General features: G+C 43.2%; 1 protein-coding gene across 39 annotated transcripts in view; it reads left to right on the top strand.

Moving 5' to 3' along the window:
* The window catches only part of DAB1 (DAB adaptor protein 1), a 1,273,242-nt gene that overhangs the window by 1,234,839 nt on the left and 20,688 nt on the right, over window positions 1-17,715 (top strand). For 22 of the 39 annotated variants that reach the window (XR_013520113.1, XM_078331967.1, XM_035253001.3 and 19 more), the window contains 4 exons: window positions 178-228; window positions 318-365; window positions 7,680-7,742; window positions 10,052-10,160. Coding sequence is in view for 38 of the 39 variants with exons in the window: in XM_078331967.1 (XP_078188093.1) it covers window positions 178-228; window positions 318-365; window positions 7,680-7,742; window positions 10,052-10,160 (271 nt within the window). In the remaining variant the exon portion in view is untranslated. The remainder of the gene's footprint in view (window positions 1-177; window positions 229-317; window positions 366-7,679; window positions 7,743-10,051; window positions 10,161-17,715) is intronic. The other 17 variants (XM_078331988.1, XM_078331992.1, XM_078331985.1 and 14 more) reach the window with 2 other exon arrangements.

Genomic DNA, 17,715 nt, shown 5'->3' with positions numbered 1-17,715 from the left:
TTTATTATCTGCTTGTGTTAGAAACATATTCCAAGATTTTCACAGACAGGGAGACAGCTTCTGCCTACTGAGACCATGGAAGTGTGAACCATAGATACTGTCATCATTAAACTCATAAATCCATGTCATTTGTGTGTCATTCACTTCATCCTCATTCATCATCCCTTCCACTTTCAGAACGGCTGTTCATTTGAGGATTTTGAAGAACGGTTTGCTGCAGCCACCCCAGTAAGAATTAGAGCCTTCTCTGGTTAACTGTTTCATGTCATTATCTCATCATTCATTTCATGCTCATCAGTTGTGCCTTGTGGTTACAGAACCGAAACGTGCCCATGGACTTTGATGAGATTTTTGAGGCAACAAAGGTAAGGCTTTGAGGTTTTTGTTAAATGAGGTTGTTCTGCTCATTCTCATGCATTCCATGTTCTCTTCATCTAGCTTCGTAAATGGCAGACTCGCTACTCTGCTCTGCTCTAGTAGGTACCTATTCAAATGTCCCCAGGAAGACTATTAATGGGCCCTGCCATGAGGTCAAATAGTGAGAGTGTATGTACACCTGTGTGTTTGTGTGTGTGTGTGTGCACATACATGTGTGAACAAGAGTGTGTGTTGGAGAAGGGCTAGCACCCCTTATTTTCATCCAACACTACTTTTCAAGCCTCTAACATGTCCCAGGCATCCTAATAGATGCTAGAGATGCAGAAAAGGGGCTGTATCCTAAAGAAGCTCACAGTGTAACATAGTGCAACATTACCTGGGATGCAAATGACAGTAGAGCCTCACCTAGCCTAGTGTAGTGTAATATATGTAGTATAACACAATGTAGTAGGAATTCAGATACATCAACAAGATGTCCCAAGTACACCATTGGTAATAAAAAACAGACGAAGCTGCTATTCAGGTGTATCCTAGTATAAAATATATTAGTTGCAGCCAATGTCTGTTCAAATTGATTGATATCCAATGAATGTTACCACTTGTAAATACAGTATTGGGAAACCTCTAGGACAAAAATCCTAAACCTTGGCAGCAAATTAGAATCATTCGGAGAGCTTTCCAAGTTCCAGTGACTAGGCTTTACCTCAAACCAATTAATTCAGAATCTTTAGAGGTGAGAAGCAGGCACCAGTATTTTTTTCCCCAGGTGAGCTCAATGTGCATCCAAGGTTGAGAACCGCTGATCTGGGAGTATCGTGGGCAATGGGATAAGGTGAAAATTGACTTAGGAAGCCTCTTTATAGAAAGCAAAACAGAAAGCCTTCTAATTTGTGTCCTGAAGGATGTGTGGGAGAATGAGTGTTCTAGACAGGAAGAGGAGCACGTGCAAGACCCTAAGATGGCCTCTTCTTTTATAACCCCTGTGCTTCTCTCCTCAGTTGATTGTGTCTCTGGGTCTGTCTTTCCATAAGCTGTCTTTCCACAAAGCAGCCTGCTTATGACAATAGAAATAGGAATGGGAATGTGCCTTATCTCTGTAGCCTTTGCTCTTGGTAACTGATGCATGATAGGGACTCCCATGTCTGCCCACTGAAAGGTCACAGAATTCCTTTTGCCAAAACATAGAGAATGGGTCTGTGAGAAGGTGTTTTGGGTGTCAGCCCATGACATCTCAGCCTCCATCAATGATGCTTTCAGAATTTCTCTCTAGGAAAGACCTAGGAGTCCGGTTTTAATGATCTAGTTGGAAGTACCAGTGTATTAATCTTGAACCAGATATTACTGAAAATCCATCCCTTGTTCATATCAGAGAATGATTCCGGAGAGAACAGGCTTGATGGAAATACTGGGGGACTACCTCCTTAAACATCAAAGCTACTTTTCCTTCACTGTCCTATGCACCTTCCAATAACACTCTTCTTGCCCCTGGAAAATGCCCTGCGAGCGAAAAAAGGAGCAAAACTCCCATCTCCAGCTACATCTCTCTTTACCAGGAGACATTTACCAGTAATGGAAGGGCCTTTCTCTCTGGCAAGTAGACATCTCAAGCTGACATTCTGAATGACTTCAAATGGATGTGCATCATGTCATAACTCCTAGGAGCCCAGATTTCTGGTTAGAGAATGTTGTAGAGCTGGACTTCCACTATTTAGCAAGGCTAACTAAGATTTAATAAAGTGATGCTGGTGGGCATCTGGGTCAAGTCCATTCTGGCTGCTTTTAGCTGACTGATCAGAGGTGAGTCACCTAACCTCAGCCTCAGCTAGCTTAACTGTGCAACACAGATAATGACAATGATGCCTACGCTGTTGACTTTACGGGGCTCAGTGAGTATCAGACATGATGATAATGTATTTGAAAGTGTATTGCAAACTATAAAGCATTTTGCAAATGTGAATTGTTAGTTTTACTCTCTTGAGGCCTTTAAAATGATTCATTAGAGCAATATTATCAGATGGAACATGGTTTATTAGCTTACAAATAAAAGGACTGGGGTTAACATGGGGAGGAGGTCTGTGGAAATAGATACTATTTCAGGTTCCCAATCACATATGGTTATTAGTATTATTTTTAATTTTATGGCCCAAGAATCCCCTTTTTCTATAAAATTTAATTAACTCAAGGTTCTATTTAAACAGAAAACCAATGGAATGAAATAACAATCTATGTTTTACACTGCTGCATGTTTTTCTCGTTTAATCCTTGAGTGAAAATCATCTGGCAAAAGGAAAGTCTGTCTCGAGAATGAAGGTTATTTTAAAAGTTGTGCTTAAGGAGAAAATTAGCCAATAAAGTATATTTATGATGTTAGTCAGAGTATGCCATGAGTTCAGCACATTTGAAATGTAAATTGTGTGACTTAATTAATAACTTCATTTTAATATTTTCCTAACACTGAAAATAGTTGTGAGCCATTTTAAAAGCATAGAGTTCTAGTCTCAAGGAAGCCCAGAAGCTTCATTTGAATTGATTAAATAAAGTTATTACTCTGAATTTTGAAGAGGGTCTAAAAGACTAGCATATCTTCATCAAATAATATAAAATATTGCTAACATGCCAAAGAAGGCTTACCAATGAAGAGCATTTCAAGTTCAGCAAGATTTGGGAGAGCACCTGTGTGCTGGCCACCCCATTCCATCAGCTGCTGGGCTGTTACTGTATGAAAGAGAAACAAGATAGCCAAGAATCTTGGAAAAGGCTGTGAAATGTATGAAATTCCCACCACAGCCTTGTCCCTGTCTACCACATATGCCCTCTTCTCTCCCACCTTCATGTTGGTAACACTGAACTGCTTCCATTCCCATCCACCTACTCTGTTTCTGGCCTCTGGCCTTTTTAAAGCAGTTTCCTCTGCCTGGAGAATCTCCTTTTTTTTGTCACCTGGATCCTCTCCGTCAGGATTCAGATCCAGGCTATTTCCTTTAGAAAACCTTCTTAAACTTTGCCAAAAGCTAGTTGTGCCTCTGTATTAGTCTGTTTTCATGCTGCTGATAACAGCACACCCAAGACTGGTAAGAAAAAGAGGTTTAATTGGACTTACAGTTCCACATACCTGAGGAGGTCTCAGAATCATGGTGGGAGGCAAATGGCGCTTCTTACTGAGTGGTGGCAAGAGAGAATGTGGAAGATACAAAAGCAGAAACCACTGATAAACCCATCAGATCTCATGAGACTTATTCACTATCACGAGAATAACATGGGAAAGACCAGCCTCCATGATTCAATTACTTCCCCCTGGATCTCTCCCACAACATGTGGGAATACTGGGAGACACAATTCAAGTTGAGATTTGGGTGGGGACACAGCCAAACCATATCATTCCGCCCCTGGCCCCTCCGAATCTCATGTTCTCACATTTCAAAACAATCATGCCTTCCCAACAGTACCCCAGAGTCTTAACTCATTTCAGCATTAACCCAAAAGTCCACAGTCCAAAGTCTCATCTGAGACAAGGCAAGTCTCTTCTGCCTATGAGCCTGTAAAATCAAAAGCAAGCTAGTTACTTTCTAGATACAATGGGTGCAGGTATTGTGTAATTACAGCCATTCCAAATGGGAGAAATTGGCCAAAACAAAGGGGTTACAGGGCCCATGCAAGTTTGAAAATCAGTGGGGCAGTCAAATTTTAAAGCTCCAAAATGAACTCCTTTTACCCCAGGTCTCACACCCAGGTCATGCTGATGCAAGAGGTGGGTTCCCATGGTCGTGGGCAGCTCTGCCCCTTTGGCTTTGCAGGGTACAGCCTCCCTCCTGGCTGCTTTCATGGGCTGGCATTGAGTGTCTATGGCTTTTCCAGGCTCATGATGCAAGCTGTCAGTGGATAGCTGTCATTCTGGGATCTGGATGATGGTGACCCTCTTCTCACAGCTACACTAAGAAAAGTCCAAGTAGGGACTCTGTGTGGGGTATCTGACTTCACATTATCCTTCCATACTGCCCTAGCCAAGGTTCTCCATGAGGGCCCCACCCCTGCAGCAAACGTCTGCCTGGGCATCCAGACATTTTCAAATATCTTCAGAAATCTAGGTAGACATTCCCAAACTTCAGTTGTTGACTTCTGTTCACCCTCAGGCTTAATACCACATGGAAGCTGCCAAGGCCTGGGGCTTCTCCCCTCTGAAGCTACAGCCTGAGCTGTACATTGACCCCTTTCATCTGTAGCTATAGTGGCTGGGACACAGGGCAGTAAGTCCCTAGGCTGTACACAGCACAAGGACCCTGGGCCGAACCCACTAAACCACTTTTTCCTCCTGGGCCTCCAGGCCTCTGACACGGCCTTAAGACATTTTCCCTGTGGTCATGGGAATTAACATTAGGCTTCTTGTTACTTATGCACATTTCTATAGCTGGCTTGAATTTCTCCCCAGAAAATGTGTTGTTTTGTTTTTTTCTATCACATAGGCTGCAAATTTTCCAAACTTTCATGCTCTGCTTCTCTTATGAATCTGAATGCCTTTAACAGCACTCAAGTTACCTACTGAATGCTTTGCGGCTTAGAAATTTTTCTGCTAGATACCCCAAATTATCTCTCAAGTTCCAAGTTCTACAAATCTCTAGGGCAGGGGCAAAATGCTGCCAGTCTCTTTGCTAAAACATAACAAGAGTCACCTTTGCTCTGGTTCCCAAGAAGTTCCTCATCTCCATCTGAGACCACCTCAGCCTGAATTTTATTATCCATATTACTATCAGCATTTTCAACAAGTCTCTAGGGAGTTCCAAATTTTCTCACATTTATCTGTCTTCTTCTGAGCTCTTCAAACTATTCCAACCTCTGCCTGTTACCCAGTTCCAATGTCACTTCTACATTTTTGGGTATCTTTTCAGCAATGCCCCACTCTACTGGTACCAATTTTACTGTGTTAGTCCATTTGCATGCTGCTGATAAAGACATACTCAAGACTGGGAAGAAAAAGAAGTTTAATTGGACTTGCAATTCCACGTGGTTGGGGAGGCATCAGCATCACGGCAGGAGGCAAAAGGCACTTTTTACGTGGCAGCAGCAAGAGAAAATGAGGAAGAAGCAAAAGCAGAACCCCCTAATAAACCCATCAGATCTTTTAAAACTTATTCACTATCACGAGAATAGCATGGGAAAGACCAGCACCATGATTCAGTTACCTCCCCCTAGGTCCTTCCCACACATGTGGGAATTCTGGGGGACACAATTCAAGTTGAGATTTGGGTCGGGACACAGCCAAACCAGATCAGTCTCCTTCTAGGTACTCCCACAGCACCCCATAGAGACCCCTGTTGCTATTTCTGTTGTATTACTTGAGATTGTCTGCATCTACAAATTGGATGTCCTCCCCACCAGTCTGTAAACTGCCTGCAGGCTGACAGTTGGCATTTCTCATTATATTCTCAGCACATAGCACAGTGCCCAGCATCTAGCAGTTGTTGAACATTTATTTTTAAAAATATTGTGCAGTTGGAAAGAAAATTAGTCCTTATAGGGCCCTACTGTGTGCCAGGCACTATTAGTCAATCGGAAAAATGAAAGAGAAGGCAGAGCTGAAAGTGCGTTAACAAGTGCTTCTCTCCTTTTAGCAAAAAGCAGAATTTTGTGCTTTTCCAGCCAGGCTCAGTCAAACATCAAAGAAAGTTCTTCTATTAATATTGTCAATACATCTGCAAAGGAGATATTATCATCTCCATTGCCCAGGTGAAGGAACTGTAGCTCTGAGGGGCTGCAGATATTGAAAGTAGTAGAATCCAAATATACCCCCTGTTGGGGGCAGCTACTATTTGAAGCCAGTGGTGCAGGCAGTAAAGGAATTTATGAAGACATGTGTAGGTAAAGAAAGGTAGATTTATTAGAGAAAGTATGAAAATACATTGCAAGATTGCCGTGGGCAGCACAGCAGAGAAGGGGCTGTCTGCAAAGAGGCAGGGGCTGGAGAGAAGTTTTATAGGATTGTGCTGGAGGGGGCTACCTGCAAATGAGGTTGTTGTTGTGCCCTTGGGTGGTTTGTGATTAACTGTCCTTCAGAACAATTATTCATTGTTCTTCCCCATCTGGGGCCCTCCCCGACCTGGGACCCCTTTCTCAAGTGCTTTATCTTATCAGTACTCTACTCTCCCAGGCATGGAGTGTGGGAACTTTCCCAGAGCCCAAAGCTTACTCACTTGCCAGTAGGGAAAAACCTTCCCTTCTGTGGATGAACCCTAGAGATCCAGCAATGACCTGGTTAGAGCAGTTTGAATGCAGGAGCCCCGTGTGGCAGGGCAGTAGGACTCTCCCCATTTCTTCTACTAAGTGGTATGTTTAGGATCTCCCAGTCTGAAGCTATCGCTTAAGATCTGAAGATGAGGAAAAAGTGGTTTTTCCTCAGTGGACACGTTTGTACAAAGCATGTGATTACATGCTTGTCATAATTAAGTCAGGCCATAGACTCCCTACAGTCTGTGAATCTGGCAGTGTATGCAGATTAATTTCTAAGTGTATCTTAAAGGGTTTCTTTAGCTGCTCTGGCTGGCCTTGTTCAGACACTCCCATATGATGGATGGCGAGATAGATGATCTGCAGTGATGGAGTTTCTAGGAGTGATTAATGGTGTATACACCGGGCTGGTTTTGATGCCCTTCCTAGTATTAAATGAAATGTTTTCTTTTCCTCCACCCATGTATTTTATCTACAGACAGACTCTTTCAGAGAATGCCATTTGACTGCATTCTCTATATTCAGAGAATTTAAATCCTGGCCTGCGTGACCTCGATGCCACGTCTCTGAGACTTAGTTTATCTATTTGTAAAAATGGGGATGATGATTCCTACCTCTCAGGGTGAATGCTGTGAATGCTACTGGGAGCCCTTCCTGATGTGACCATGGAGTCATGTCTTACTTTCACATGGAGGGCATCTTGTATGTGTGGACATGCTCATGAGAGAAAACGCAGTGTGATAGGATTGCCTCCCCACATTGTCTCCTAGGAAAGAGAGCCATTGCTGCCATTTGATGGTAAATAAGTATGAAGTGATGTCATTACTGCTTATGGGAGGTGATTAATGGGCAGTCTTGGCCAAGCCTGGATAAATAGCCAGATGCAAGGAAGCAAGAATTGATTCTGGCTGCATTCAAGATGTTGCCTTTGGGATCGTGAAGTACAGTAATGACCCACCAGGATTATGGTTTATCTAGAAATGATGAAAACCAGAAATGTTTATCCCTATAAAACACTATGTGCAGGGCCCAGCAGCACCAGCTTTCTTTGTAGTTACATGATTACCTTTTTGTCTTTACAGGCTGTGACCCAATTAGAACTTTTTGGGGACATGTCCACACCCCCTGATATAACCTCTCCCCCCGTAAGTATCCATTGCTCTCTGAACCCCACACCCCTTTCCTTTCTTTTCATGTCCTCTCAGTGGCCAGAATATGGACTTTGAGTAAAAGACACCTACTGGTGGATTTCAGTGTTGACTCTTTCAAGCTGTGTGACTTGGGCAAACTAACTAGTCATTCTAACACTTAATTTGTGTGGCTATTTAAAAAGGGGAAGTATGAGATAAGCCTCTGTTTTGAGAAATAAACAAGACCATGCATTCAGCAATGATAGGATTTGCCTGGGTTCTTGCTATTCTGCCTGGGGTCTGAGAAGAGAGGCCCAAAGGAGATGTGGTTCCTGACTGCAAAGAGCACACAGTCTGGTTGGGAATGCAGGCAGGAAGCTCGGGACAATACATATGATGAGGCATTTATCAGCACCTGCCCCAAGCCCAGACCAGTGTAGGTGGTCAGCCCAGTAAAGGAAGGACCTTCTCCCCACACCTGGTTCTGCCCATCCCTTTCTCCTTTCCCTCTTTCTTTCCTCTCTCCCTCCTTTTTGTTTCTTCCCTCCCTTCCAGCCTGCCTTTCAGCTTTGCAGACGATGACCTGGGCCTCACTGAGCTTCTCAAGAAGCTCTGGAGTCCCAGACACAGCTTCAGCCAGGGTATCTCAGTCAATGCTTGCAAAAGGACAGAGATTGCATGGAGCCCTAATTTGAAAATGAAAAGAAGAAAACAGAATTAATTAAAACCAAAGCAAAATAGAATCCCAGTGCTGATGCATTCAAAAGCAACCCTGCAGCCACTGCAAAGAAAAGAGCAGAGATGGCCCCTCCAGCCCCTCCCCTGCCCATTCCCGGAGGAGGGCAGAGAGCAGTCAGCCGCAGCTGCACCAGCTGAAGCTGCCGGGAGGGGACAGCTCCTCTGGGCACTGCGCAGTTGTGCAAACCGAGGGATGGTGCTATGGTTCATTGGCATGATGCGCCTCACAGAGAAGAGGCTGTAACCTCACCACTGAGGACAGATGGCACAAGACACTGCTGCCCACTGCTGCTGCCAGGGAATCTAGGCACAGCTGCCCTGCTGCCAACACCTGGTGTCCAAGGCAGCCTTGAGGGAGGGTACCACAGCCTCTGTCCCCAAAGAAGCTGGACGGCTCTAACTATTCTCATTTTCCCCTTTATCCTCGGCTAACAACTTCATCCTGGGAACTTGGGGTCAGAACTGCAGTACTATGCAACTAGAAAGGGCTGAAGAGATCTTCTAACCTTATCCCCTTCATTATACAGATGAGCAAATTGAGTCCCAGAGAGGACATGTGACTCACCCAAGGTCACAAAGGGGGAAAAAAAAGAACAGCACTGACTGTGTTTAAAAGTGCTTAACACAGCAGCTCATGGCTGTGTTTCTGGCCCTGAACCCAAGTGCAGTCCAAATGGGTATTTAATAATCCTCAGAACAATGCCATTCGTCCCGCAAGCTGCTAGTCTAAAAATGGCCTTGTCTAATTGCCATGATTTCAGGATTAATTGCTTGCCCCAGCCTATTCCAAGGGGGAAAAAAAAGAATATTACAACATCAAACAGATTTATACTCTGTAGGCAAAAGCCTGCTGTAAATGGGTGTGGACGCAATAAACAATTATGAGTACTGATGTTTTCATTTCTGTATCCCCCATCTTGCCCCCAGTTGAGACCTTTCTGGAATTCTAGCATGGACTGGGCCCTGTAGAATTTTCAGTGGTGCAAGCATTGTTTCTTGTTGTCTTCTTCACAATATTTATTTCTTTTTGCAAATGAAGATTCAGACAAAATCCAGGGGGTTGGTGGGGCGGGGGGGGGGGCACCAAGATACAAGGTAGGGTCGCTACATTTTATTTGTTGATTTAGTCAGCAACTGTTCATTAACCATGTATTAAATTGCAACCCCTGAGCTGGGCACACAGTAGGTCTTGAGTGGGTGTATTTGAATTTGCACCGGCCACCTCTGAAGGGTGAATGCCAAATATTATGGAAAATTTGATGGCCTTAAACACCCACCAGGGAGTAAAGGCTCAAGCTAAATCATTAGGATACTGGCCATTATTTGCCAAGCACCTACTATATGCCTATGCATGATGCTAAAAATTTAAGTAATGTAAAATAACTTAATACATTATCTCACTTAATCCTCAGAGTTGCTCTGGATGTATCATTTCCCATTTTATAGATAAAGTGTATGTAACTACGTAAGTGGTTTGAACTGCGACCCCCCTCCCCCTGCCCCTTAATTCCTGCATCTGCTACCTCCCAGCCTTGATGACTGCTAAGCCAGGTCTCATGTGTCCTCTGCCTCTCTCTGTCTGGCAGACTCCTGCAACTCCAGGTGATGCCTTTACCCCATCTTCATCTCAGACCCTTCCAGCGAGTGCAGATGTGTTTGGTTCTGTACCTTTCGGCACTGCTGCTGTACCCTCAGGTAAGCCCTCTTCCACCAGCTTCCCTTCCTTCGGCCTTCACTCAGCAAGAGAGAGAAAGAGATTATAGAGCTAGCCGCCAAATGATGACTGAGAAGCTACCATTTAGAGGGGAAGATGGTGGTGGGGTCCAGAGCTCTGGGATGTTACTGGCCTGGAATTCACTAATGTCTTTCACCCAGAGAGTTCAAGATTCTGGTACTCAAGTGTACAGCTTTTGGGAGTGTGGTGTACATACAGCTATGCAATTAGCCCAGGTCCATTTCCACTCTTCTACCTCAGCCTGGAGAGAAAGCAATAAGCAGGGGAGGACACGGAGTCAGCTTTCCATAGACCTCTTGAGACCTGATGGATAGAAGGGATCTGCCTTACTTGGTGCTGACTCAAGGAAGGGGAGTGTCCCCAGACAAAGTGGGGAGCACCCTATGGGACAAGAGCAAACTGCTAACTGTGAGTTGGGAGAATGATGAGACTCTTGGTGAGTTAGAAAGTATGTGTTCTGTTTTTCAAATAGTCTTTAAATGTATTTACTGCCTTAACAGCAGGTTAAAAATATGTATAGTAGTAGTGTTGCAGGCAAGTTACAAATGGATGGAGCCCAACAATCTTACCTTGTTTCCATGGCATGAGGCATTCCATGTGGCCAGGCCACTGGACTTGGAAATAGCCAAAGGTGGTTTAGTTCTCTTTTTAATATACATGGGACCTTAAAGGGTTTTCTTTAACTACATATTTGAAATCTGTGGCTTTATCTTTCTTGCCTTTATTCTTATAAATGGCAAATAGAGTTGTTTGAATATTTTAGAATACAAATCTTCATGCATTTTTTCTATAATTACTTTTAATTACATACTGTTAGAAGCAAATTCTTGCCACCAAATATAAACTGTGCTTTTATTCAAAGTAAATTAAAAATGCATACCCTGTTCTAAAATAGCTACAGTTATTACTCATGAGCTAAGGGATCATTATGAACTTTTAGAAGCAATAGAGGTTCGTAACCCTTGGATCTAACTTACAGTTTAGACTGCAGGTTGCCTAGAAATGTATTCAATTGTGAAGTTTCCCAATCTAATCTTTAAAAGGCGATGGTGATGATTACTAGTTTTCCTTACCTAAAATAGATAATAAAATATCCATGGGACTAGTATAATAGCACATGCCATTTTAAATAAGAGAAAGAGTTTTGGGGAGAAATGCACCACCCTTCTATGCTTGAGTCTTATGTTCAGAATGCCCATGCTCTGTGCTCATTGTCTTATCTGTAAAGGGTATGCTGGGACAGATGATGGGAACTTTAGGCCCAAAACTTACTAATTTGCAGGCATGTTTATTTCAAAAATGCTCACCAGGTGCCCTCTATGTGCCGGGTTCTGTTGTAGGTGGTTAGGATGTGTGAGTCAACACAACAGACAAAGGGCTTATTTTCTACTGGGTAAACAGGAAATAACATAAAAATAAGTAACTTGTACAATATGTTTAAAAATGAGAAGTGATAGGGACAAATAAAATGCAGAGCAGAGTATGGGCCTTTTGAGTACAGGCAGAGGGCAGGTGTCAGTGGAGCCACTGTGGTTACTAGGGGCTCTTGCCTAGGCGAAGTGTGAGAGGATTAGTAGGGGCAGGAAAATCTCAAGTAGACATCAGAGTCCAGAGTACTCCAGGCAGAGGAATGACTTGGACCCTGAGTCTCCATTCCCTTCTCTATAAATGAGAAGATGGGACTAGATGCAATTTTATATCTCTTCCACCCCTAACATTTGATTAAAAACACCCTGAGGACCTGCCTGGTTATATTAGTCCATTCTCACGCGCTAATAAAGACATACCTGAGACTAGGCAATTTGCAAAGGAAAGAGGTTTAATGGACTCAGTTTCACATGCCTGACAATCATGGTGGAAGACAAAGGAAGAGCAAAGAAATGTCTTACATGGTGGCAAGCAAGGGGGATTGTGTGCAGGGGAACTTCCCTCTATAAAACCATCAGATCTCATGACACTTACTCACGACCGTGAGAACAGTATGGAGGAAACCACCCCCATGATTCAGTTATCTCCACCTGGAGGAGACACGTGGGGATTATTAGAATTCAAGGTGAGATCTGGGTGGAAACACAGCCAAGCCATATCACCGGTCACAGCACAGTCACAGCACTACTCCGGGGCCTCTCCCAAACCTGTACCAGATTAGGGACTTGGAAGACCTGGGTTTTAGTCTTGCTGCTTAACCAGCCACATTGGAAGCTATGGACAAGCCACTTCCACATATCTAGGTTTCCTTTCTTTGGCTGCTAAAATTTTCATAGATTACCTCCAAGACTTCAACTTTTAGAACGCAAGTTTAAAATTAATTTCAATTAGCATGTTTTTGCTTCCTGACTCTACTTAAGATAACAGAACTGGCTTCAGTTGGTGTTAAACTGTGTGCTCTATTCCTCCCTTAACGGGCCATAAAAATTTCTGCAGCTATTGAATCCCAATCTCCCTGTTCGTAATTGTCCAGCCAGTGACAACGAGACAGGGGAGTGAACTCGAGTATGTGATATACAGTGGAAGGTCTGGCCACTGGGGACTTTTGAATCTGATGGGCCAGGTTTGAATCCTGATTCAGCCCTTTATTTCTAAGCTTTAGACTCCTGGGCAAATTACTTGACCTGTCAGAGTCAGAGTTTCTTCATCTTTATAACTGGTTGTAAAATAATACTTACTTTGCAACACTATCGTGAGAATTAAATGGATCACTACATTAACTGCTGCTGCAGAAGCTGTATCACTACACACCGAAAAATGCTGGCACATCATCGATATTTGGTGTAGAATATGCAGTATTATTATGATTATTCTGATTTCTACAGTAGAGGAATGTATGTCCTGTTCTACCTATATATTTTCCTTTTCCTGGAAATTAATGCCTGTAATAAAGTTTAGGTCTTCAGCCTCTTGACTGCTCATGGCAGACAGAAGGAGAATGGGTGACATGGAGGATGCAATATGTATGAATACAGGCTCTGCCACTGGCCAGCTGCATCATACTCAGATAAATATCTTCTGAGCCTCAGGGAACTTATGGGTAAGATGGGGATTACCATACTTCTATGTCATAGAGTTTTTCTAAGGATTGCGTGAGTAAATACAAGTTGTAGAATATGTACAACAGTTCCTGACTGTGCTTACATGTGTAAGCACTCAACAGATATTTGCTACATGGTTCTTCGGGAGCCTTGGATCTGTTACTCATACAGTGTGTAGCTGTATCAAGTCTTTCCCTCATGGAGTAGCAATTCCTCCTGTACAAATTAAAGAGATAGCAATCACACTTACCCCAGAGGCCTGTGGAAAGAATGAACTTCACAAAAATGTAAGCTCCACAGGGTGAGAATTTTTTTTTTTTGGCAACTGTTTTGTTCTTTGTTATGTCTTCAGAGACTAAAGCAGTGATTGGCACCTAGTAGAGATATTTTTGAATGAATGAATCCATCAAATGAGATAATGTAGATAAGAGACATCATGCAAGTTCTGTATTAATGTTGGAGGAGTTCTTTAGGTTTCAGTGCTTTTCTTATATTTCAGTCTCCCTTTTTTTTTTTCTTTCAAATAATGGGGCTATCCCCAGGTGTCAGCATCTGGCTATAAATTACAATTTTCAACACTTTAAAAAAATCTAACTGTAAGGCAGCAAGGCAGGCATTCCCTTTCACTTCACAGCAAGGAGATTTATGATTGATCTGAACTTCATGGTATAAACAGATGCTCCTGGGCACCTCTTCTCTCCACTATTGGACATTAATAGTAAACAGTTAACAAGCTGCTAAGTGGCTGCCACTGCAGCCACTAAGTGGCCCCCTGTGTCCAGTGCCACCACTGTCCTACTGCTGACATATCCCTTCACTCATGCAGAAAACCATGTGGCCAGAGAGCCTTAACTCACAGGCCGAGGAGAGACCGGCTGCAGGGACCCCCTAGGAAAAGTGAGTGGAATCTGCAAGCTCCTAAACATGATACTCAATTACCCTATGCTACCTTTTTCCTTTTGAATATTGTACTTTGATCTGGAGCAGATGGCATGAAGCCAGAGAGACATGCTAATAGCTGTCTCCAGAAAAGTGTGCACAGCCCATCTGTTAGTTCCTTGTAGAAAAAAAAAAGATGGGAGGGGAAAAAATCCTGCCACCGACAGTAGAATCATCAGCAATCACAGCACTTACAGATTGTGGGTTTAATTATACACAGGAATAATGCAGTGAACATATTGACTGGGACTCAATCACCTCTGTGTAGGACCTTTCTCCAGTCCCAAACCATGCTAGGCAGAGTGGAGAGAGAGGATAAAGGATTCCTGCCAGCAGGTGGTGTCTAGTCTCATCAGGGAAGACAGAATAACCAGGCAATTCCAATGCAGTGTGACAAGTGTCATGATAGAGGTGAGCACAGGGGATTGTGGAAGCCCGGAGAAGGACCAGAGGAGCTGACAGGAGCAAGAAGACTTCCAGCAGAGGTGATAGCAAACAGAGTCTCCAAGAGCAAATCAGGGTTAGACACGCACCAAAGCAGGGAGATGGCTTTCCAGGGAGATGGGCCAGCAGAGACAAGAGATGGTGTGTTGGGTTTTGTTTGCAGCTGCTGGAGGGCAAGGTGCAATGAGGATATGAATTGAAGATAGTGAGGAAGAGGTGAAATGGGCTGACTCCCAAGGGCCCATAGCCAACCTAAGACATCTGAGTCTTATACTCAAGACAATGAAGTACCATATTTACAATTTAAAACAGCCTTCATGGCAGCAAGGAGGGTGCAATAAAAGGAAATTCAAAAATAGGCTGATGGCAAGGGAGTGAAAACATCCACTCACTCACCAAAATGGGCATCAGGTCTTGGGTGATTGAATCCATGGGTAGTTCTACCTGCAGACCCAGCAACCCCTTCTTATTACAAATGTTTGCAATACCTCCTTTCATACTTGAAATGAATTTCATAGATAATATAGCCTAGCTACACAATTTTTCAAAATGAATATAATTCTCTAACTGTAATATACGGCAGAAAGAAAAGAAAGATAATTTGTAATATAAATATATGTATTTAAATAAGGAAATACTCAGGCATGAGAACATTAGAAGACATAACAAACCATCAGATGTATACACCTGTAAGTTGAATCACTATTGAAAGCCACAGCTGTGAGTCCAGGCTGACACAGGAGTGTCATGCGGCTATACAGCCATGAGAAGGGTTTCTCTTGGGGACTGCCATTTCCAGAATAGCGAACACCTCTTGACAGTGCTCCAAACCAAAGGGTACAGTCTTCCCTCATGTGCACAACTGTTGAATTCCTGGAAAAGTAAATGCATTAAAGTCAAGCCCAAAGATGACTGAATTTCCAGGTAATTCAAAGTCGATTCTAGGTGCAAATGATCATAAGTGGGATGTGGAATAATGCTTCATTGTACGCATTGGTCTCACACCTAATAGGATGTCTACTGTCAATGCTTGGGCCTCCAAAATCCCAGTATTGCCACCCCCTCCCCTTAGGACAACCAAAACACACCCCACAAATTTCCTAACCACCCCTAGGGGGCAGTAGCACTCCCATTGAGAACCACTGGGCTATATCAAAGAAAATCAGAAAACAAGACAGCATTGCAGGATGCTTCATCTGTTGGTAGATTCAAGTCACTGCATTATTATGCCATGGACTAGGCAAGCTAAGCAAGCTTCACTTTTGAAATTTCAGCTCCAGTGCCTCTTCACCCCTCTTATTTCAGTGCAGTTGGACAAAGTGGTCTTACAAGACAGTCTCCATTTTGTTTGTTGCCATCCTTGTCACATTACACAAAAGTACTTAACACTACCAGATATGAGCGAGAAGTCTAAGTGTCCTTTTGGTGCCTCTCTGGAGCCTTCTCTTAGGGAATCATGGCATGAGAAGGAATGGGCACCTTGCAAAGAAAATGATCAGGCCTTGAATGTTGGCTCTAGCCTGTATCTGTCAGCTGAAGGTGACTGGAGCATGGAGTGAGGCACCCTGCGTTTGATCTCTCTGGGTTCACAAGAGTAAGTGAGATGACTCATGATGTGATCAATGCCATAACACCTACCAATTGTCCCTTTGGAAGTTGCTAGGATACTCTGCATCCATTCCTCTTTTTTCCCTGGTCTCACTACACTGCATCTGCACATTCTTACTGATGCCATGGAAAGGCTTGTTTTGAGAGGCCAGGCAAAGCTGGCTTCTCTGTTCTCTGCTCTGCCCAGACTGAGAACTTGCTTCTCAGGCTTAATTGCACATACAGGTGGCTTCTGTGCCCCCTGAGAAGGGTAGGGACTCCTGGAAGCACATGGGAGTTTCCTACAGGCGTGCAATATGCTAAGACAATCAAATGGTAGGTAAGTTCTATTAACTTCAAAGATCAGAAATTGGTCTTGGCCATCTGGGTGAGGCGGTGTGTGGCACAAAGGAAGGAATCCTGGCTTTCAGGTAACAGACAACCTCAGTTTGATCCTGCTCCTACCTCATGCAACTTGAATGACCTTAAGCAAGTTGCTTTTCCTTGAGCACCAATTTCCTTATCCCCGAAATGGAAATAATAATACCTACCCTGCCGGGATTTTGTGAAGACATAAAACACCTACTAGTGTACCTGGCATGATGTAGGCATTTAATAAGTGGAGCTTGTTGCTGTTACTATTATGTTACTATTATTATTGTAACAAGTGTCACTTGCGCTCCTGTTAAAATGTGTATGCCTCGCCTAAAAAGAATAATGCAGTGAACCGTTATCATGGTAATACATCTGAGTACAATCTGTGGAGTCTGGCAACGTCTAACCTATACTGATGTATGAGGTGCCCCGAGTGAAAAATAACCTTCATTTTTTTTCCTTTTTTGAGACAAGTGTCTCACTCTATTACCAGGCTGGAGTGCAGTGGTGTGATCATAGCTCCGTGCTGCCTCAAACTTTTGGGCTCAAGTGATCCTTCTGCCTCAGCCTCCTGAGTGCTGGGACTATGGGACTATGAGCATGTGCCACCATTCCTGGCTACATTTAAAAATTTTTGGTAGAGACGAGGTCTTGCTGTGTTGCCAAGGCTGGTCTCAAACTCCGAGCCTCAAGCAGTCCTTCCACCTGGATCTCCCAAAGTGTTTGGTTTACAAGCATAAGCCAGCACATCTGGCCCTATTTTATTATTCTCTGAAACTGGAATAATAATAATACAGAAATCATACATAATATCTCTAGCTACCATTTATTACATATCTGTTGTGTATCAAGCAACGTAGTATAACTTTCTAGGCTCTGTGTGATCCAAACCATACTAGTAGCTAACGTTTACTGAATGTCGATCCTGTGTCAGGTACAATTCTCCACACGTTAAATATATACTCTCAATCTTCAAATCCACAAATAAGATAGAAGGTGTTTATATCCATTTTACAAATGTCTTGGAGCCTTAGAGAGGATAAGAACTGCTCCCCAAATTACATAGATAAGAAGTGGCAGTTTGAATTTTAGCCTAGGTCTCTAAAACTCCAACATTCAGATTCTTACTCACTTTGCACAC

Source organism: Callithrix jacchus, chromosome 7, assembly GCF_049354715.1.
Source record: "Callithrix jacchus isolate 240 chromosome 7, calJac240_pri, whole genome shotgun sequence".
NCBI lineage: Eukaryota > Metazoa > Chordata > Mammalia > Primates > Cebidae > Callithrix > Callithrix jacchus.
The sequence above is the reverse complement of the archived record's forward strand: the minus strand, read 5'-3'. Positions and strand labels throughout refer to the sequence as shown.